The sequence below is a fragment of the Eschrichtius robustus genome, chromosome 16 (genome assembly GCF_028021215.1).
Source record: "Eschrichtius robustus isolate mEscRob2 chromosome 16, mEscRob2.pri, whole genome shotgun sequence".
NCBI lineage: Eukaryota > Metazoa > Chordata > Mammalia > Artiodactyla > Eschrichtiidae > Eschrichtius > Eschrichtius robustus.
In genome coordinates this window covers 90354776-90377681 of record NC_090839.1, presented here as the reverse complement: position 1 = coordinate 90377681, position 22906 = coordinate 90354776, and the positions used below count along the sequence as shown (strand labels likewise).

Sequence of the window (22906 nt, the reverse complement as noted above, 5' to 3'; positions counted from 1 at the left end):
GGACACCACGCCGAGACAGGGTCAGGTGCTCTGCCCGCTCTGCGTGCCTTACTCTGAAGAGAGTGGGATACAGAGAGGAACTGCCTTGTCTGGAAGCTTGAATCGCCAGCCTCAGGCTTTGCTGGACCCCACCCTACACAGGAACGGCTGGGTCCACCCCCTCTCCCCACCCTGCCTTGGGAATGACCCAACTCACCAAGGCGCAGGAGGGTCACTACACACCCTGCAGAAGCCTTCACCGGACGCATGGACCACTGGGTTGGCCGCCGCCCTGGACCTGGTGCTCTTTTACTTTGGGGGAAAGTCTTACTTGGCCGTGGAAATACTCATTAATTTTTGGATGAATTCAGTATTGTTTTTATTAGCTCACTATATAATGTGGACTTAACATCAGCTTTTCCCTCTGTTTTCAGAGGATCTCAGGGGTGGAGGGACTCATGGAGAGCCCGCCTCCAGAGAGGCTCTCACTGGTGCCCATGTATTTTTAGACGCCTTTCTGCCATCTCTTCAAATGGCTTTTAGTTTGAGTGGATGTTACATTCTGTTCAGAGTGTAAAAATGGGGTTTAGGTCACTCTTCGGACCTAAAGACCTGAAAACACATATTCCACACATTTTATTTATTTAAGTCTTGTTTCTTGTTCTTTTTAAAAAATTTTGTTTGTTTGTTTTAGCAGATAAAAAAAGCTTGGCGGGAAGTTTTTATGCCTCAACCTCAGCGCTATCGAAACCTTCCTGTTTCACTTCATTCTTTGGTATATGACCACACCAGAAATTTGGCACGGCCGCTTCCTTGTGCCTTATGCTGACAATTAGTTAAATAGCAAAAGGCCCCTGAGTATAAATTGACTAAAGAATAAATTGACTAAAATGCTTTCAAAAACTAGCTAGAAATTTTAAGAAACTGCTATAAATAAATATATTTCTGCTGGGCACAAGTCCCTGATGAAATAAATCCTTCGCCAGTTGTATCAAGCTACCCTGTAATTTCTGCATTTCTTTTCCATCCCTCACATTGTTCGGTATCTTTTCTAGAGGAAAGGGGTCGATTCTGTTTGTGACACATCAATACATGTTGAGAAGATGCCAGGGATTTTCCAGCATTAAAGTCTTGTAAAGTGGATTTTGCCGTTTGCGTGTTAGATGGGGGGACGTATCTGAAAATGAGTTTTTCCTGGGCTTCTTTGCTAAATCATTACACTTCGGCTCCCTGAACAGACGACTTTTAGGTAGTAGCAGCATCAGATCATTTATGACTTTAATCTGATAATTCAGTCACCTGGCTGTGTGTGTGTGTGTACGGAGGTCTGTCAACTAAAACTCTAGAACATATTTGCTGTTTAGCCCCCAAAGAGGACAGTTGTCTACGTTCCTGATGTTATTGCTTATTCACATGTACCACACCTTGGAGCCAGATTCAGACCCAGCGCCCACTGAATGAATGGCTGTGTGTTGGCCTCAAGTATTTCACTGCCTGATTTGTGCTTTCTTCCTGGTGTAAGTACTGTTACCCTTCTTTCACAGATGAAAAAACCAAGTAAGGAGCCTCAGAGAACAGACTCAGGGCCAGCTCTGTTTCCAGGCCCTGCTCCGTCCAGGTCGCACTTGTCTGAACATTTGAAGGGCCTCTCTGTATAAACACCAAGCACCAGGATAAGTTCGTCCTCAGTTTATCTGTGGTGTTACTTCCTATCGCTGTAATCACCTTGTTCTGGTAGAAAAAGGAGGTGTATTCTCTGTGGACCCCGCTAGATCCTAACGTGAAGGCAGGCCCTGCTCTGCCCCAGGCTCCAGGAGCGGGGCCTGGAGGAGATGAGTGAACTCTGAGCGCTGGCTCCTGTCTGCTTTTATTCAGAGACGGACACTGTCACTCAGGCGGGGAGTCCCTCTTTGCTTCCTTGTGGTCCACTGTAGTCTCCTCTCTGCCGCTGTCGGCCGCGCTGACCGGGACACACGTCCAGGCCCGGGCCCTTCGAGAGCAGTTGGGGAAGCCCCAGACCAGGCCCACAGGTTGGGAGAGAGTTGGATGTGCTGCCTTCAGGGGAAGCGCTGCCTCAAAGGAGCCCTTGGCCAGAGCCTCAGGTGGAGGTGGGGACGTGCGGGTAGAAGGGGCCGCAGGAGGGTGCGTGGGTCTCCTCCCGGGTCGCCTCCTGAGCAGCCCTCCGTTCCTGAACAATCACACCTGCTCTGGGCTAGAGAGAGATCCGGCTCTGTCTTTCTGATTTCACGTTCTACTTTCAGGAAGCTGTCACTGGCACGCCAGTGTGGTCAGGCCTGCGCATTTCGTGACCTGTTTGGCTTCTCCCGTCCTCCCCTAACATTCTGTAAAACACGTGGACAAGTTGCACGCGTTCGGGGCCTCACGCAGCTGCCGCTTGTCTTCTCAGGCCTTCGGGGGTCTTCTTCCCGTGGAGCGGGCTCCGTGGTCCAATGGCCGTATCTCCCAGCTGCCTTCCCTGGATGGTGTTGTACACGTAGCGGGCGCTCTGTGCACGTTTATTAAAAGGTTCAGTTATTCCTCTCCGTGCCTGGGTTCTGGCGCCAAAATGTAGTTGCAAGCTCCGAAGGGAAGAGAGCAAATATGTGAATATGAGTACCTGGATGTTTTCACCTTTTCATTCCTTCAGCACCTATTTATCAGTTGCATACTATTTGTCAGGCTCTGTGCTGAAACACTGGGTTCAGTTGTGTATAAGGCAGAACACGTGTGTATCTGAATATTTTTGAAATCCAGATGACTTTAAGGGAGTTACCATTTTAGAAACTCCACCCTACAACTTACCCCCATTTGTATCTGTTAACCGTCAGTATAGAAGAGTTAGACTGAAGGTTAATTTACATCAATTTAATTGTATGTTTCCATATACTTACCATTATGAGATTAACTGTACCTGCCATAGAACAGGATCCCTGAAGGGACCGAAAGGAGGGAAGTGTTTCACAATCATGGACGGTGGCAGTCGCTGAGCTGGTGGCGGTTTGAACGGCCTCTTCCTGTCTCTAGCATCTTCCCTCTCTGGTCACCATTGGTTTCTCTCCTACCACACGAGGGCCTTACTGCACAACCGTAGCTCTCAAATTTAACAACTGCCTTTCTCCGCAAGCCTGCAGTGCTGGGTGCACTAGCGCTAAATTGAAATCCCATTTACTTCTTGTCATCTCTCCTGGGTGTTCCTGTGTTCTACAAATGAACACGGCTCAACTCAACTCAACTCATCACTTCTCTTGGTTTGAAATTTTGAGAAATAGGTTTCCCAAATTCTTCCTCACTTGCTTTTAAAATGTTCCTCTTGGACTTCCCTGGTGGCGCAGTGGTTCAATCCACCTGCCAATGCAGGGGACATGGGTTCGAGCCCTGGTCCGGGAAGATCTCACATGCCACGGAGCAGCTAAGCCCATGTGCCACAACTACTGAGCCTGCGCTCTAGAGCCTGTGAGCCACAACTACTGAAGCTGACGCGCCTAGAGCCCGTGCTCCGCAGCAAGAGAAGCCACCGCAATGAGAAGCCCGCGCACCTCAACGAAGAGTAGCCCCTGCTTGCCGTAACTAGAGAGAGCCCACGCACAGCAACAAAGACCCAACGCAGCCATAAATAAATAAATAAATAGATAGGTAGATAGACAAATAAATAAAATGTTCTTCTTGCACCCAGAACGAACGCTGAGCAACAAGTGTTTACTTCTTGACTAAGTAAACATGTCATTCCAGTGCCTTAACATTTACTGAGTATCCAGAGACTCATGGCCAAGACTACTGGGAAGCAATTTTAGTTCTTGTAATTACACAAGTAGGGGAAGTTCATCAATTTTGAAGTTGTCTGCTTTGATCTTGCTATTAAACTGTGAGGCCTGAGATCCAGATTATCCTCAGAACACTAAACCTTAGAACCAACCCATTAAAAAGTTGTTTAATTAAAATGGGGACTATTTTAAATGTTTTGTTTTTATTTTTTAAGGGCTTAAAAACTAATGTTCTACATCTTTCTGCACTCTGATTTTTTTTAAAGATGTACTCAAATGACAATTGAAACTAATCAAATGCTGCGTTAACATTTGTAATAGTAAAACCACAGACCCAAATTATACTTTTATATTTTATGGGCAAAGTTCTTATTTTACTGAACCCTTTACTTAATTTTCCTCATAATGTATGTATCAGTGTTTGTATCACCATCCTGCTGTGTGTTAAAAGTGTCAAAGATCGGGACTTCGCTGGTGGCGCAGTGGTTAAGAATCCGCCTGCCAGTGCAGGGGACACGGGTTCAATCCCTGGTCTGGGAAGATCCCACATGCCGCGGAGCAACTAAGCCCGTGCGCCACAACTACTGAGCCTGCGCTCTAGAGCCCACGAGCCACAACTACTGAGCCCGCGTGCCACAGCTACTGAAGCCCGTGCGCCTAGAGCCCGTGCTCTGCAACAAGAGAAGCCACCGCAATGAGAAGCCCACACACCACAACGAAGAGTAGCCCCCGCTCGCGGCAACGAGAGAAAGCCCGCGCAGCAACTAAGACCCAACGCAGCCAAAAATAAATAAATAAATAAAAACTTTTTAAAAAGTGTCAGAGATTAAATACCAAAGACACTTTGTTTTTTTATGAAAACAAAAGGACGGGTTACACTGAAAGTTTTGATGTACATCATGGAAATTTTGGGTGGTACCCCCTGGAACTCCTCCCTTTGGGCCCAAAACTGCTCTTAAGGGAAAGTTATTGTTTCCTGTTACTTCTCATGGTTTGTAAATATATCACATCTAAGCGCCATGGAACATGGGCAGTGTGTACCTGGTTTCAGATTGTATTCCCTCCACTCAAGTCAGGCCTGGGGATGCAGATAGTTGCTAAATAGTGAATACAGTTATTTGGTTCTGTCCTCATGGCAATCCAAGGGAACATATACCCTGACTTTCCCTTCATCGTCTTGAGCAGGCACACCCTGGGCTGTTTTCATCAACCATAAATCTGGTGCTTCAAGAATTAATATGTCATTGTCACAGCTCTGAAAGTAGATGCTCTGTATGGCACGGGGAATGCCTCGTCTCCTCAGTGTTGGCTAGTGTTGGGGGAAGCACGCTTGACCATATCCCAGCTGGGTGCCGACTCCCCTCCCCCCAGCCCCGTACACCAAATGCATAAGCTTTGGGGGTAGGAGCCCACCTCCCAGGGGTCTTTTCCCCCACAGGTTTGTTTTTTTTTTTTTAATTTATTTTTGGCTGTGTTGGGTCCTCGTTTCTGTGCGAGGGCTTTCTCTAGTTGCAGCGAGCGGGGGCCACTCTTCATCGCGGTGCGCGGGCCTCTCACCGTTGCGGCCTCTCCCGTTGCGGAGCACAGGCTCCAGACGCGCAGGCTCAGTAGTTGTGGCTCACGGGCCCAGTTGCTCCGCGGCATGTGGGATCTTCCCAGACCAGGGCTCGAACCCGTGTCCCCTGCATTGGCAGGCAGATTCTCAACCACTGCGCCACCAGGGAAGCCCCCCCCCAGATGTTTTTGATCAATGCTGATGGTCAAAGACCCCCAGTAGCTCCTAGGAGGTTTCATCTTTTCTGAAACGGAGAGTCCTTATTTTGCCCACTGCCTCAAGAAAGCGCTGGGAGAATCAAGTGTAAACCCAAAGCACTTAGAGAATGTCCATTCGAACGAGTCGTCTTCTGTGGAACTGCAGTGTTTCCTTGGTCAGGAATCTCCACTATTAAGGGCAACTGGCCACATGAAAACCCCCCTGCGCTCACAGCCAGTAGCTGGTAACCCTCAAACTCCCTCTTTATGGATCCAGCGTTCTGGTTTCCTGAGCTGCAGCACATTTCACCCATATGGGACTAAGTGCTTTCATTTTTTTTTCTTATTTTCTTTATTATTATTCCATGGAATTAGAAGTTAGAATTATAAGATTTCATTTTGAAATGTAGAATTAAGATGGGAAATACTAAGGAAATAATTTTACATAAAACCATACATACAGTTATTTTAATAACGTTAAAAGAAAATCTCTGGCTTAATACTGTAATTTTCCTATATAATCAGTGTAAGTTTTAAATTAGTACTTTGGAATTACATTATAGTAAAAGCCACGTAGTTCATAAATATGGACAAATTATTAAATTTTGCTACCATAATTACTTAGCATACCCTTGCACTCAATTTGAAAATTTTTCGTTGGATAACTAAAGTGATATTTCTTATGGAAAAATTGGAAAAATATTTTAAAAAACAGAAATTGAAAGAAAATAACTTGGAATCTTTCTACTCAGAGCTGGCCACTGTTAACATTTCATGTATTCATATAGATAGACTGATATATGGGATTATTTTCCTATGCACAGAGTATACACATGTTTTAGGTTTTCTTTGGGTTTTTTTACTCTAAATTGATGCTATTGTGTATGCTGTTTTGAATCTGTATCAGGATGTATTTCACTTCTAGTAACAGAAGCCCTAACTTAACAAGTTTAAGCACGAGTATAGTACATTACCTCGTGAAATGAGAAGTCCAGAGACAAGAAGGCCTGCAGGACAGTTCACTGATCCCACCAGGTCCTCAAGGTCAAGGACCTGGGTGCTTTCCATTCTCTTTGTCCTGCCACTAACATTGTCAGCTTCATGTTAAGGTTGTTCCCCTCACAGCCATAAAATTGTCACCATGAACATCTGGGGCAACATGCTTCCTTGTTCACGTCTAGTGGAGGGAGAAAAAGCCTGAGCCCCAGCCGTGGGATGGAGATCCTGCCCATTGATCTGATGAACTAACTTAGGTGTGGCCACCCCAGACCAATGACAGTCCCCAGGTATATGCCGTAGGCTGATTGGCTTAAGCCTTGTTTCCTGTGTTAGTCACTAGCAGGAGGGATTGGATAACCTTGACCCCCAGGTGGGGTCAGTTCTCACACCACAGTGCTGCTGTCATAGGGTGGGATGTGGGGTAGACGTTGGAAGTCAGCCCCAACGTAGTGACCTAAAGTTATCACTGAATATTTTATGAACAAATATAAGGGTCGTCTTAAAGGATCTCTTAGCTTACTTCTCATCATTACATTCAGGCTGTGGTCTAATTTGTTCTGATTCTCAAAATTCTGTCCTTCCTCCTCCCTTTGTTTACACACTGCCTTCCCTCAGGGTTGTAAAGGTGGCCACCAGCAGCCCACAGGGCAGCATGTGTCCTGACTGGCCCCAAGCACGGTCCTTCCTGTTGGTCTGACTGGGCAACTTGGGTCCCATGGCAGTTCCTCACTGTCTTGAACACTGCTGGGGTAGCAAACCTGGTGCTGGGAACGGGGCCTGCTGACTTCCTCATATCACGTGGCTGCCTGGGGAAGGCATGGGCACCACAGCAAAGTCAGGGTCTCTTGGGAAAGAAGACTGAGAGCACGGATGCTTGGTACCTACTTCATTATCTTTAAAAATTGTTCTTCTTAAGCGTTATAACAATCACCAGAATTTTGAATTTGATGAATGTTTTTAGATATTTTAGTTTTCATTAAAAAATCTGGTTCTTTTGTAGAAATGCCCTGTTCAGAAAGAGATGGATAGGAAAAAAGAATAAAGTCTTCTGGGGAATCGATCCTCATTAATCTAATGTTCTCTAAAGTTTGGGCATTTTTGTGGTGTTCTTTTTGGCAATAGATAGGTTTTTCTTCATGACTTTTGGCTTTACTACTGACATTTAAAAGAAAAAATGAGCTTAAATCTATAAATTATAACAGATGTAAACTTTAATATTTCTATTCTTTATGTACTTATTAATTTTCAATACCCTTGAAACAACGTCATAAATAATACAGAGAATTAATGGACTTTTTGGAGAATAATTCTGAGGAATAATAGGCATATTTGAAATTACTATGGCAAAAATCAGATGTTAAAGAAAAAAGTTATGATATATTCAGTTTTTAAATTGTACTATTAAATGTGTAACTTCATGTGTAATAAATATTGATATTTAATTTTAGGTGCCAGTGTAACATATACTAAAATAAAATGGAACAATTTCTATGGTTCTATAAAGGAATCATAAATAATTATAGTAAAGCTTTTTTGAAATATTTTTATGGGACTAAAAATTGAAAACTTCTTAATAGGGAAATTTTCTTAAATGAGAAATGAGGTAAGTTAGTCGTAGAGACCTCAAACTGTAATATATCCTGAGGGAACCCTGAATAAGCAGTAACTTCTTAAGATAATCTTATAAAATGTCTGAAAATCAAGAGGTTTTGAAAAAGGTTTTACAAGGTAGCAGGAAGAAAAAGTTTTATTATGTTAAAATTTCTCAGGAGAAGTTATTTATCTTGCATGTTTTTTTAACATCTTTATTGGAGTATAATTGCTTTACATTGTTGTGTTAGTTTCTGCTGTATAACAAAGTTAATCAGCTATATGCATACATATATCCCCATTATCGCCTCCCTCTTCCGTCTCCCTCCCACCCTCCTTATCCCACACCTCCAGGTGGTCACAAGCACTGAGCTAATCTCCCTGTGCTATGCAGCTGCTTCCCACTAGCTATCTATTTTACATTTGGTAGTGTATATATGTCAATGCCACTCTCTCACTTCGTCCCAGTTAACCCTTCCCCCTCTCCATGTCCTCAAGTACATTCTCTACGTCTGTGTCTTTATTCCTGTGCTGCCCTTAGGTTCATCAGATCCATTTTTTTTCTTTTTTTTAGATTCCATATATATGTGTTAGCATACAGTATTTGTTTTTCTCTTTGTGACTTACTTCACTCTGTATGACAGACTCTAGGTCCATCCACCTCACTACAAATAACTCAATTTCGTTTCTTTTTAGGGGCTGAGTAGTATTACATTGTATATATGTGCCACATCTTCTTTATCCATTCAGCTGTCGATGGACACTTAGGTTGCTTCCATGTCCTGGCTATTGTAAATAGAGCTGCAGTGAACACTGTGGTACATGACTCTTTTTGAATTACGGTTTTCTCAGGGTATATGCCCAGTAGTGGGATTGCTGGGTCATATGGTAGCTCTATTTTTAGTTCCTTAAGGAAATTTCATACTGTTCTCCATAGTGGCTATATCAATTTACATTCCCACCAACAGGGCAAGAGGGTTCCCTTTTCTCCATACCCTCTCCAGCATTTATTGTTTGTAGATTTTTTGATGTTGGCCATTCTGACTGGTGTGCGGTGTTACCTCGTTGTAGTTTTGATTTGCATTTCTCTAATGATTTGTGATGTTGAGCATCTTTTCATGTGTTTGTTGGCCATCTGTATATCTTCTTTGGAGAAATGTCAATTTAGGTCTTCTGCCCATTTTTGGATTGGGTTGTTTGTTTTTTAGATATTGAGCTGCATGAGCTGCTTGTATATTTTGGAGATTAATCCTTTGTCACTTGCTTCGTTTGCAAATATTTTTTTCCCATTCTGAGGGTTGTCCTTTCGTCTTTTTTTATGCTTTCCTTTGTTGTGCAAAGCTTTTAAGTTTCATTAGGTCCTATTTGTTTATTTTTGTTTTATTTCCATTTCTCTAGGAGGTGGGTCAAAAAGGATCTTGCTATGATTTATGTCGTAGAGTGTTCTGCCTATGTTTTCCTCTAAGAGTTTGATAGAGTCTGGCCTTACATTTAGGTCTTTAATCCATTTTGAGTTTATTTTTGCGTATGGTGGTAGGAAGTGATCTAATTTCATTCTTTTACATGTAGCTGTCCAGTTTTCCCAACACCACTTATTGAAGAGGCTGTCTTTTCTCCATTGTATATTCTTGCCTCCTTTATCAAAGATAAGGTGACCATATGTGCGTGGGTGTATCTCTGGGCTTTCTATCCTGTTCCATTGATCTATATTTCTGTTTTTGTGCCAGTACCATACTGTCTTGATTACTGTAGCTTTGTAGTATAGTCTGAAGTCAGGGAGCCTGATTCCTCCAGCTCCATTTTTCTTTCTCAAGATTGCTTTGGGTCTTCAGGGTCTTTTGTGTTTCCATACAAATTGTGAATTTTTTTGTTCTAGTTCTGTGAAAAATGCCATTGGTAATTTGATAGGGATTGCATTGAATCTGTAGATTGCTTTGGGTAGCATAGTCATCCTCACAGTGTTGATTCTTGCAATCCAAGAACATGATATCTCTCTCTATCTGTCTGTATCTTTAATTTCTTTCATCAGTGTCTTATAGTTTTCTGCATACAGGTCTTTTATCTCCTTAGGTAGGTTCATCCCTAGGTATTTTATTCTTTTTGTTGCAGTGGTAAATGGGAGTGTTTCCTTAATTTCTCTTTCAAATTTTTATCATTAGTGTATAGGAGTGCAAGAGATTTCTGTGCATTAATTTTGTATCCTGCTACTCTACCAAATTCATTGATAAGCTCTAGTAGTTTTCTGATAGCATCTTTAGGATTCTCTGTGTATAGTATCATGTCATCTGCAAACAGTGACAGTTTTACTTCTTCTTTTCTGGTTTGGATTCCTTTTATTTCTTTTTCATCTCTGATTGCTGTGGCTAAAACTTCCAAAACTATGTTGAATAATAGTGGTGAGAGTGGGCAACCTTGTCTTGTTCCTGATCTTAGAGGAAATGGTTTCAGTTTTTCACCATTAAGAATGACGTTGGCTGTGGGTTTGTCATATATGGCCTTTATTATGTTGAGGTAGGTTCCCTCCATGCCTACTTTCTGGAGAGTTTTTATCATAAATGGGTGTTGAATTTTGTCAGAAGCTTTTTCTCCATCTATTGAGATGATCATATGGTTTTTATCCTTCGATTTGTTAATATGGTGTATCACATTGATTGATTTGTGTATATTGAAGAATCCTTGTATTTCTGGGATAAACCCCACTTGATCATGGTGTATGATCCTTTTAATGTGCTCTTGGATTCTGTTTGCTAGTACTTTGTTGAGGATTTTTGCATCTATGTTCATGAGAGATATTGGCCTATAATTTCTTTTTTTGTGACATCTTTGTCTGGTTTTGGTATCAGGGTGATGGTGGCCTCATAGAATGAGTTTGGCAGTGTTCCTCCCTCTGCTGTATTTTGGAAGAGCTTGAGAAGGATAGGTGTCAGCTCTTCTCTGAATGTTTGGTAGAATTTGCCTGTGAAGCCATCTGGTCTTGGGCTTTTGTTTGTTGGAAGATTTTTAATCACAGTTTCAATTTCAGCGCTTGTGATTGGTCTGTTTATATTTTCTATTTCTTCCTGGTTCAGTCTCAGAAGGTTGTGCTTTTCTAAGAATTTGTCCATTTCTTCCAGGTTGTCCATTTTTTTGGCATAGAGTTGCTTGTAGTATTCTCTCCTTTGTATTTCTTCAGTGTCAGTTGTTACTTCTCCTTTTTCATTTCTAATTCTGTTGATTTGAGTCTTCTCCATTGTTTTCTTGATGAGTCTGGCTAAAGGTTTATCAATTTTGTTTATCTTCTCAAAGAACAAGCTTTTAGTTTTATTGATCTTTGCTATCATTTCCTTCATTTCTTTTTCATTTATTTCTGATCTGATCTTTATGATTTCTTTCCTTCTGCTAACTTTGGGATTTTTTTGTTGTTCTTTCTCTAATTGCTTTAGGTGTAAGGTTAGGTTGTTTATTTGAGATTTTTCTTGTTTCTTGAGGTAGGATTGTATTGCTATAAACTTCCCTCTTAGAACTGCTTTTGCTGCGTCCCATAGGTTTTGGATCATTGTGTTTTCATTGTCATTTGTTTCTAGGTAGTTTTTGATTTTCTCTTTGATTTCTTCAGTGATCTCTTGGTTATTTAGTAGTGTATTGTTTAGCCTCCATGTGTTTGTATTTTTTACAGTTTTTTTTCCTGTAATTGATATCTAGTCTCATAGCATTGTGATCGGAAAAGGTACTTGATACAATTTCAATTTTCTTAAATTTACCAAGGCTTGATTTGTGACCCAAGATATGGTCTATCCTGGAGAATGTTCCATGAGCACCTGAGAAGAAAGTGTATTCTGTTGTTTTTGGATGGAATGTCCTAAAAATATCAATTCAGTCCATCTTGTTTAATGTGTCATTTAAAGCTTGTGTTTCCTTATTTATTTTCATTTTGGATGATCTGTCCATTGGTGGATGTGGGCTGTTAAAGTCTCTGACTATTATTGTGTTACTGTTGATTTCCCCTTTTATGGCTGTTAGCATTTGCCTTATGTATTGAGGTGCTCCTATGTTGGGTGCATAAATATTTACAATTGTTATACCTTCTTCTTGGACAATTGTTATATTTTCTTCTTGGATTGATCCCTTGATCATTATGTAGTGTCCTTCTTTGTCTCTTGTAATAGTCTTTATTTTAAAGTCTATTTTGCCTGATATGAGAATTGCTTCTCCAGCTTTCTTTTGATTTCCATTTGCATGGAATATCTTTTTCCATCCCCTCACTTTCAGTCTGTATGTGTCCCTAGGTCTGAAGTGGGTCTCTTGTAGACAACATATGTACAGGTCTTGTTTTTGTATCCATTCAGCCAGTCTATGTCTTTTGGTTGGAGTATTTAATCCATTTACATTTAAGGTAATTATTAATCTGTATGTTCCTATTACCATTTTCTTAACTGCTTTGGGTTTGTTTTGTAGGTCTTTTCCTTCTGTTGTGTTTCCTTCCTTTAGCATTTGTTGTAAAGCTGGTTTGGTGGTGTTGAATTCTCTTAATTTTTGCTTATCTGTAAAGGTTTTAATTTCTCCATCGAATGTGAATGAGATCCTTGCTGGGTAGAGTAATCTCGGTTGTAGGTTTTTCCCTTTCATCACTTTAAATATGTCCTGCCACTCCCTTCTGGCTTGCAGAGTTTCTGCTGAAAAATCAGCTGTTAACCTTATGTTATTTGTTGTTTTTCCCTTGCTGCTTTTAATATTTTTTCTTTGTATTTAATTTTTGATAGTTTGATTAATATGTGTCTCAGCATGTTTCTCTTTGGGTTTATCCTGTATGGTACTCTCTGTACTTCCTGGACTTGATTGACTGTTTCCTTTCCAGTGTTAGGGAAGTTTTCAACTCTAATCTCTTCAAATATTTTCTCAGACCCTTTCTTTTTCTCTTCTTCTTCTGGGACCCCTATAATTTGAATGTTGGTGTGTTTAATGTCCCAGAGGGTCTGAGGCTGTCCTCAATTCTCTTCATTCTTTTTTCTTTATTCTGCTCCCTGGCAGTTATTTCCACCATTCTATCTTCCAGCTCACTTATCCGTTCTTCTGCCTCAGTTATTCTGTTATTGATTCCTTCTAGAGTATTTTTAATTTCAGTAATTGTGTTGTTCATCACTGTTTGTTTGCTCTTTAGTTCTTCTAGATCCTTGCTAAATGTTTCTTGTATTTTCTCCATTCTATTTCCGAGATTTTGGATCATCTTTACTATCATTACTCTGAATTCTTTTTCAGGTAGCTTGCCTATTTCATCTTCATTTATTTGGTCTTGTAGGTTTTTACCTTGCTCTTTCATCTGTAACATATTTTTTTGTTGTTTCTTTTTTTTTTGATGGGTGGTGCTGTATTCCTGTCTTACTGGTTGTTTGGCCTGAGACTTCTAGCAGTGGAGTTTGCAGGCAGTTGGATAGAGCTGGATCTTGGTGCTGAGAGGAGGACCTCTGGGCGGCCTCAATGCAATTGATATTCCCTGGGGTCTGAGGTTCTCTGTTAGTCCAGCAGTTTGGACTTGGAGCTCCCACCACAGGAGCTCGGGCCCGACCTCTGGCCTGGGAACCAAGATCCCACAAGCATGTGGCAGGCGAAGTAATGGTCCCCCAAAGACATGGACATCCAGATCCCTGGAACCACCTAGCTGGTACGTGGCAATGGGGACCCAGAGCTGCCGGAGGGGCAGGGTGGCGGCCTGGTGTCCTCAGGGTCAGAGCTGGGCCATCTGTGCCGCCCGCACCACCCAGCGTGCCAGGGACTCTGCCTGGGCTTGACAGGCATCTGCACCCCAGATTCACATCCGATCCGAGGTCGCGGATTTACATCATTGACCCCAGTTTTACGTCTGAGGCCCCGAATTTACATCTGAGGCCCCAGTTTTACGTCCTGCATGTTTTTTTATGTTACTAGAATAGAGATCTTAGTTTAGCTGACTCTGGAAGGGCTATGACTATCTAGCATTAAAAATGAACAAATAAAACTATTCGTCCGTAGAGTGACACAGTTGTGGGACTCCAGGGTCCCAGGAGTTTCCTAGCATTTTGAAGATGAGAGTGTAGGCTAAATGACATTTTGGTGCTCAGAATGTGTCTGACCCTCAAAGTGCACTTCACCAGCCAAGGAAAAGATCACTTACCTTTGTTTTTTTTGTTTTTGTTTTTGTTTTTTGTTTTTTAACAGGTTCTACCCCCCAACCTCCTTAACTAGTAAAAAGAATATAGAACTATAACATGAGCAAAGGATACTGGGTCACCCATTTAAGGAAAGGTTATTTGGATTTATGGAATTTGTGTTTGTTGTTTTTCTTCTTCTTCTTCTTTTAAATAAGTAAGGGTGAGAGTCTGTGTATGGTATGGTTGGCAGAGCACCAGTCTACATGTGAGAAGACCTAGTCCTCCCTCTGGTACTGTTACCTTGCTGTTTTACCTTGGAAAAACAACTTAACCTCTCTGATCCTCCATTTTCTCATTTCTTAAGAGAAGGAGGGTGGGCCAAATGTATGGACGTGGCGCCTGGAGCTCCCAGACCCCTGGCAGGAGCCAGCACGTCATTGGACCTCAGCAGGCTCAGCCACCAACTCATTCCTCAAGTCGGCCTGGGGATTTGTTTTTGTCCTTCCAGATCTTTTTTTAACCTTTAAAACAACAACAACAACAATAACAACTCTGGACATTCCCTTATGGTCGGCCTAGTAAATTAATCTGTCTTACAAATACAAAGTATTTGGACCGGCCTTGACACTGTCTCTTCTCTTCCCTGATGCAGAGCCATCACGCTGGAGAACCAGCTGGTGATCCTGGCAGCGACGGCCAGCGACGCAGGGGCTTACTACGTGCAGGCCGTCAACGAGAGGAATGGGGAGAACAAGACCAGCCCACTCATTCACCTGAGCATAGCAAGTGAGTGCCAAAATCCCACACGGTCATTGTGAAAGCAGTAACTTCTGGATTTAATTAATAACTGCCATCTCAAGGGGCATTTTGCAATAAATCTTACCTCTCTGGGTTAGTGATTATGGTTCAGTATTGATCCAGTGTCTATAGTTGCTTTCTTTGAACTGATAGGCAGAAAATGTGAATCTGACCGGTAATTCTTAATACGGGATCTTATTTGTTTGGGGGAATTTAAAATAACATTTTTGCTTTTGTACTCTGTTTATGTGTATGGTTTTTAACAACAACAAAACATCTTTTGGCTTATAAGGAGTTGTATCCATGAAACTTGAGACTAGATTAAGCCACAGGTTATGTTCTTTTACTTTAATTTTAAAAAAAACTTTGAGAAAACATATATACTAAGCTGTGTTAAAATTAGGAGTATATCTTAAGAATAACTAAAAGCCCAGATCATGAAGAAAATACACACACATCCCAGTTAAATGTTCAGTTAATTTAAGGATGTTTTAGTTTGAGGCAACTTAGTTTAAATATTTGGCCTTTGAAAGAAGGTTCCAGAAATTCTACTAGGAAGAGTTGATTGCCAGAGGAGGGGGAAATGACCAGAAGCAAGAACTCGGAGCTAAAAGAGAGCAAAAGGTGCATCTCAGAGATGCCACCAAATGTCTGCAGTGTGAAGCTTCATGGTATGAAATGCAGTGATTATGCTGTTGAGAAAATACAGTTGGGAAATGGTCATGGTAGATTTCAAAATATCATGATCATGTCATACAAGAGTAAGTTAAGTGGATTTGTCTGTATAGTGGTAGATTTCATCTTTTTAAAAACCACCTTGAAGGAATGGCTTTCCCCTTCGGGTAGTTTGAAAAGTTTTGTTTCATACGCGGGATAGACCGTAGTGTTTGCTACTCCTGGTCCTTGAGGGATACAGTTGCTTTAGGCCTAACAGAGTTTACCGGGTGAACAGCACCACGGTCAGGAGACGGTGGGCATTAACTGCGTGTGCTCACACATGCCCCGCACATGCCCAGCAAGTGCTCCTAGGTGGCCGCCACCCTGCCACCAGCTCCTAATTTCTAGGAATTGAGTCCTCAGCTCCAGACCACAGGCGGTGCAGATCTGGCCATCAGCGGGGCCTTTGTGGTGCTTTGGAGAGTTGTGCCCATTGATTAGGTGTAGGGCTCACAAAGTCCAGTGCATGTTGTACTGCTATTTAAAGGACCCTATGAATCAAGAATCATAGTAGAAAAAGAATGATTTATGGAGATTTTTCAGTATTAATAATAAAAGATGGAAATTTTGTTATTAAATATATTGTGATAATTTTAATGACTTCCAACTTTTATAATTAGAGCCGTTTATTCTGTTTAGCAAATCTGATTCAGCACTCAATTGTAATATACATACCAGGATAATAATAGGTCAAATTGGTGGAATTCTGAGTCAGAAACAAAAAAATTGACCTTAGTCTATTAGAAGAGGGGGAAAAAGTTTCCACAAATATTCTGGTTAACTTGATGCTAATAACATCACGAAGGTATGAAGTAGTCCGCACCTAGTAGTTTCCTACATGCCTACTCTACAAAGCCAGTAGAAAATAAAACGAATACAGTGAATTTGTAAGTTGCCGTACTAACGCCATACCATGCGTTAGATAATTGGAATATGTAAATTTTTTAATAATTTCAGTGTCTACTCTAACCAAGAAGCATGTTGGAAGCAGCTCATAAATATTATAATTAACTGCCTTGCATTTCGTTCCCTTGTGTAGTTTTATCTTTTCGTTAGCACTGGGTAAAATGTGTAGAAGGTGAGATATAAGGAAGTTGATGGTATGGACGGACTTATTTTAAATCTTAGGAGAAAACCTGCATTCTGTCCCCATCTGTGTTCTTTGCTTTTTATGGGGACCGGGTAAAATGTGACAAGTAAGGAGGTTGAGGAAATGGCCTTATTTTAATTCTTGGGTGAACCTCACTGTTGATGTGTTAGATTTACCTAAAATTTAAAGAGCACCCAATCATGCATTTTCTCACTAAAATTCTATTTTGAAAACCTCTAAAGATCAGAAGTCTTGATAAATCTGCAGAAAACCCCAGAATTGATTGTTTATTTATTTATTTTTAAAATAGTCTCTTTTTTAAAATTTTACTTACTTATTTTTGGCTGCGTTGGGTCTTCGTTGCTGTGCGTGGGCTTTCTCTAGTTGCAGCGAGCGGGGGCTGCTCTTTGTTGCGGTGCGCGTGCTTCTCATTGCGGTGGCTTCTCTTGTTGCGGAGCACGGGCTCTAGGCGCGCAGGCTCAGTAGTTGTGGCACACGGGCTTAGTTGCTCTGCGGCATGTGGGATCTTCCCGGACCAGGGATCAAACCCTGGCAGGCGGATTCTTAACCACTGCGCCACCAGGGAAGTCCCTGTTTATTTATTTTCATTTTTATTTACTTATGTTTTAATCTTTTCGGCCATGCTACTTGGTTTGTGGGATGTTAGTTCCTCCACCAGGGATTGAACCCTTGCACCCTGTAGTGGAAGCTTGGAGTCCTAACCACTGGACTGCTAGGGAATTCCCCAGTACTGATTGTTTAAATTTGCTCCTTTCTGGACTGCAACGAACGCTGTAAGGGGGGAAACTGCAGTTCAGGACTTCCCTGCCAGCACCATGTGAGGCTGTGAAATACAGAGGGTGCACAACCCCATTGGATTTATTATGGAGTTAGATACTCTCAAGACCTATTCATGCAGGTAGTAAGATGCAGTGTGTTCTGCAGGCTTAGACATCTTTTTTCTTTTTCCTAATGTAGGCTTCGTAAAAACACCAAACAAGATTGATGAAAAATTTAAAAAACTTGCCAGCCAGCAATTCTGAAGAATCTAAAGATATTACAGCCAATTATCATTTAACGATGATAAATTTTCCCTTGGCATCAGGAGAATAAAGTAGGGAACCTTTCTGTAGTGAATATGATCAAGGTGGTAGGGTACTGGAAATTAACTTCCTGGTGGATTGCACTGTAATTAATTTAAAAGTGGAAAGTGCTATGCGGCCCACCTCTTGTTTGCAGTCATCATAATAAACTGTTCCTCCTGCAGGGACAGCCTAGTGTCAAGGTGGAGTAGCACTCAGGGCCAGCCTTGCCTCGAAACATCAAAATGCGTGATGCGCTCTCCCCCAGCTAACAGGAGGAGGTGACATATTTTCCCAAACAACTGTGTACTTGAGAGTTCAAAACCTCACCACCTTTTCAGTTGCTAAATATTTTGGCTGCACTTGAAGCTTATGGGAAGCAAAAGATAAAGACGGTTGAGATAAAAATAAATAAAATTTTTAAAAAGCATGACAATTAGAAGTGAAATGCAGTCCCCTCATGGTACCGCCTGCTGTTTTGTGCATTATTATCCCTTAACGTCCCCCCCCCCCCCCGCCGCCCTTTTATATGGTTAAGAGGGTAAGTTACAGCATGTTCTGCACAGGTATTTCCTGTTGGGAAGGAGAGGACTTCTCTGAACTATCCATTCTCCCGCTCCCAGTGAAAGCTTGCCACCATCTCAGGGGTGGATTCACTTTGAAGTTTTAATGTGACGTGAAGCCAGCAGATGTTAAGGCCATAGGTGGGACTGCTGAAGCACCCTGCATGAATTTTTCATCGCTGGCTCCCGTGGCTCAGCTGCACACCAGAAAAAGAATGCGCTGAACTCGCCTGAGAGTGCACATTTCCATTCTGAGGTCAAACTCAGGCAAGCTTTATACACCTGTCAACCTGTTTTTGGTTTTCACTTTGAAGATTTTACATTGAGTTAACTTGTGTGGATCAGGTCTTCCGAACTGAATTAATATGTAAATGAGAGTTTCTTTTTGAAGATGAGAAGAATTCTGTACAGTGATTAACTAATTGTTTAAATGCCATTGTACATACCTTAGACACATGATCAGCTCTGACCCAATCTTCAGAATGTCCAGCGTAATGAGATTCTCTGCTGGAGATGAAGCTTAGATTAGAAAAGAAATGACTGCCTCTCTCGCCTCTCTCATTTTAATGTCTGCTCCTCAAACAACATTTGCAGATGGGGTATCATTTCAACTGATCCTCCTTCAGGCTGGCAAACTCTTGCTTTTAATTCTGACGACCACTTAACATTCTTTTGTCCTCTATAATTCTAATTTAACTGCAGACCTCATGTATGGTTAGTAGTTGAAAGTGAGTTCCTGAGAATAATGTCTAGGAACAGTCGTCCAAGAGGACTGCCCTGTAAAACATGGCTTTTGTGTGCCCAGATAAAATTCTGTCTTATTTTCTTCATGCTTCTAACATTATAGGGAGAGAAGGGCCAGGCATAAGCCTCTCAGTTGTTCTTTGACATGAATTGGATGGCCGAAGCCGTAGGACCGGTTTGAAATGTTATTAAAGAGCAATCCTGAGGCAGTGTCTGTATTATAAATGACCGATTTCAGATCCAGCTATGGCTTTATAGGGTAAATGGTACTTGACTGCCAGAATTTTCAGAAACATAAACAGGAAGTGTACTTTACAGTAGAATGATGAGTTTAATCGTTTAGCATGTATTGACCTGCTAAGTAGGGTATGTAATGAAGCATACGACATGCTCTGCCCAGACCTCCCGGAGCTGGTTATGGAAGGAGCTAAGTCTAGGCTATGGTCTCTGAAGCCTTTTTATAGGCACACCATCAGTAAGGAAGCCTTGACATTCACCCCTGGTATATGCATACTGAGCTGTTTATAAAGTACGAGTATTTAGCTGTCGTACAAAAAGGTGAAATACTGAAAGGTGAAATAAACGGTATCTTGCTAATCATGAAAGTTTCATTCCGTCTTTAGTTCATGTCTCACAGCACAATATACCATTTGTGAATGAAAATCCATACTTTACTTGGTCTTCCTGATAGTTTGTTCTCTGGACGAGTTCTTCCGACATCTGATTACAGAGGACCGTTTGTCCTGGAACGTGGCTGATGGAGAGCACAGGTGTCAGTGTTGCCATTTGTGTCTGTGTCGCTCCTTTGTGCTAGACTTGTGAGTAACTCACATCTGTGATTTCTTCCCAGGTGTACTTTTGTATCCAGTTACCTACCCTGTGAGAGTTAGTTCAGTTAAAACTAAGTACACAAATACGTAAATCCACCTACCGGGCAAAGGTGAAACCACAGCCCATTGGAAAGTTCTGACAGCAAACAGATATAGGAAGGCATGCTGTGCACCTTGAAAATGAGAGTTTTTAGATCTCCCTTGGGGCAGCTTGCATGCAAAGTGTGACGGAGCCATCCCACTGATTGACCCCATCTGCACAATAGCATTAGGGGTTTGTTTTCTTCTTATGGTTTCAGTTCAAAGACACAAATGAAAATGCCAGTCCTAATAGTTTGTTTCCGAACCCAATGTATGTATAAATGGTGGCGAATGAGGTTTAGAAGAAGCATACAGCTGGGGATTCTCAACCAGACTTGAGAAAAAAAGGACAAAGTGATTACAAAATAATGAGGCCCTAATTCTCTTCTCACCTCTGCAAGACAAAACTGGGTTATTTTTGTTATCTACTCATGTTCTTTCCATGGAATTCCCATCTCTCCTCATCCCAATCTGTCTTTCTTTTCCCCTTTGTGACTTATTTCAGCCTAATTTCACCCTTGGTAAATCTTAGGGCATTGGGTTAAACGATGAATTGTAATTTGCCCTCAACTTTTGAACACGTTTGAGATGCCCAACGTCCTCACTCTCCCAAAGCAACACTCTTCAGATCGGGCTATGAGTACCTCTCAGGGTGCCCACAGGTCTCCAAGAGGGTGAGCAGGCATGTATAATTCTCAGGACATCTGTTTCCAGGTGCTTTCTTATACACTTTCCAAAAATCAGATAATCCTGGGAATTCCCTGGCGGTCTAGCGGTTAGGACTTGGCGCTCTCACTGCTGAGAGGTCCAGGTTCGATCCCTGGTTGGGGAACTAAGATCCCGCAAGCTGCAGCGAGGCCAAAAATAATAATAATAATAATAAATTAAAAATTAAAAAATTAAAAAAATTAAAATCAGATCATCCTGAGGATGCCTGTGTGTCAGGGGGCTCTTCTCTTATGGGCACGTGTCACATCCATCCCGACTCTTTAGTACAGGCATTATCTGAGGCTACAGACTTCCAGGTGCCAAACAAAGGAATAACTCTAAATATCAGTGTCAGAACTGGGAAAGTGAAGTGCTCTAGTAACTGGGAAATAAATCATTTTATAAATCAGGAGTTTTCAATTCCCTGCTGTCTACAAAGTGAGGCAACACCCAAATGCATTGTCAGCTGACATTTAATTACAAATAATTTCTGGTGATTGATTGCTGAGTGATAGAAAGTCCCCTTGCTCTTAGGACAAGAAGACATTTCCAGCCCACCTGCAGCTTGGAGCCACTGACTAACTCCACTCAGTGTGGAGTAGAAGGGAGTGTGTCACTTCCGGGCCATGTGTTTAAGAACCAGCAAGTCACCTTCATGCTCTGCCTTCCCCCTGGGGCCCACAGTGGCCGGGCCACCCATGGAGATGGTAGAGCCGCCAGGTAGAAGCTGCCCAGAGGCTGAATTAGTGCAGGGAAAGAACAGCCCTGGAGAATCACCCCGTCTGAATGGGACTCGATATAAGTGGGAAGTAAAACTTGGTGTGCTAAGCACTGAGATTTCAGGGTTTATTTGTTATTGGAACAAAAAGTAGTCTATCCTAACTAATAAATCACCCTGTGACTTTTGGTATACTCAGAGGTGTTTAAACAATTGAGAGATATTTCTATAACAAAATTCCCTCCATTCTCATCTACTTTTTTCTATGAGCAAAATTTCCCAGCAGTTATTTTTACAAAAAAGAAAAGTAGGATTAGAATTAGGGTAAACCTTGCATCCATCTCTTGGAGAGATGCATTTCCAGTGATTTTTTTTTCTTTTATATATAATATTCATCAAAATTTGTTATACATGTATTTATCTTTCACAGACTGCAAATAATAATTGTAGCAATAACTCAATCCAAGAGGGTTTTTTTAACCCCAGAGGCATATGGTTGCTGGGAATTTTTAATTTTTATATTTTTTTCAGAGGCTATGATAGGGTGATCAGTAAAATACTTTGAATCATTAAATATAGTAAATTAAGATAAAATTCTGTGGGAGGAGTAGAATGGAAATACCAGTTCAGGAAGAAAAATAGAAATGATGTAAACTTCTGATATTAAAAATTAGTGCTTGTTCATGTATTGCTTAAATGGGTGATGCTGTGTATCAAATCCTTAGACCTACTCTATCAAATATTTAGGTTCCTTTGGATACATATAAAAGAGTGCTGCAATAGTTTATATTACTAAAATACACTAGAATATTAAAATATTAAAATACACTGGAAATTATATTCTTTGCAGTTCTTCAAATCTGTACTGAAAACCTTTAGATGTCAACTTGAACTGAGGAAGTGATAGTTTTAGGAGATATAAGAGCAAAGCTGTTCTAAGCTATATCAGATTTGATGAGAATTTACAAATAAGCTGTTAAGTGATTCCCCAAGGGCATAGGTAGAGGAAGGGCACTGGTGCTCCTTGAGCTGGTGACAGGCGTTCATGTGCACCTTCCTTCCATATTAGCCCTGCTCCTTAATGACCAACCTGTTTCAAAGCTGAGGGCACCAAGGCCCTAAGTTAGGTTATTGATGGAAATCACAAGAATAGTAAATGGGGAGTTGAGAATTCAAGTCAAGGTTTGTTTGACTCCCAACGCCCCCCGTTTCTCCTGGAAGGAGGCTGGGCATGCCCTTGGTGCCAACATGTGTACAGATGAGGGAAGCCCAAGGAAAAGGCCAAACTTGGGGAAAGTAGCCGTCCTCCGAGTCAGCCCTCCTTTTGCACTGGAGATTCTCCATCAAGAGCTCTTACACACCCGACCTCAGAGGAGCTTGGCTGTGTTTT

At 41.6% G+C, this 22906-nt stretch overlaps 1 protein-coding gene across 3 annotated transcripts in view; it reads left to right on the top strand.

Moving 5' to 3' along the window:
• SDK1 (sidekick cell adhesion molecule 1) overlaps positions 1–22906 on the top strand; it is a 539173-nt gene that overhangs the window by 179974 nt on the left and 336293 nt on the right. For all 3 annotated transcript variants that reach the window (XM_068566067.1, XM_068566068.1, XM_068566066.1), the window contains exon 4: positions 14838–14971. In XM_068566067.1, the coding sequence (XP_068422168.1) occupies positions 14838–14971 (134 nt within the window). The remainder of the gene's footprint in view (positions 1–14837; positions 14972–22906) is intronic.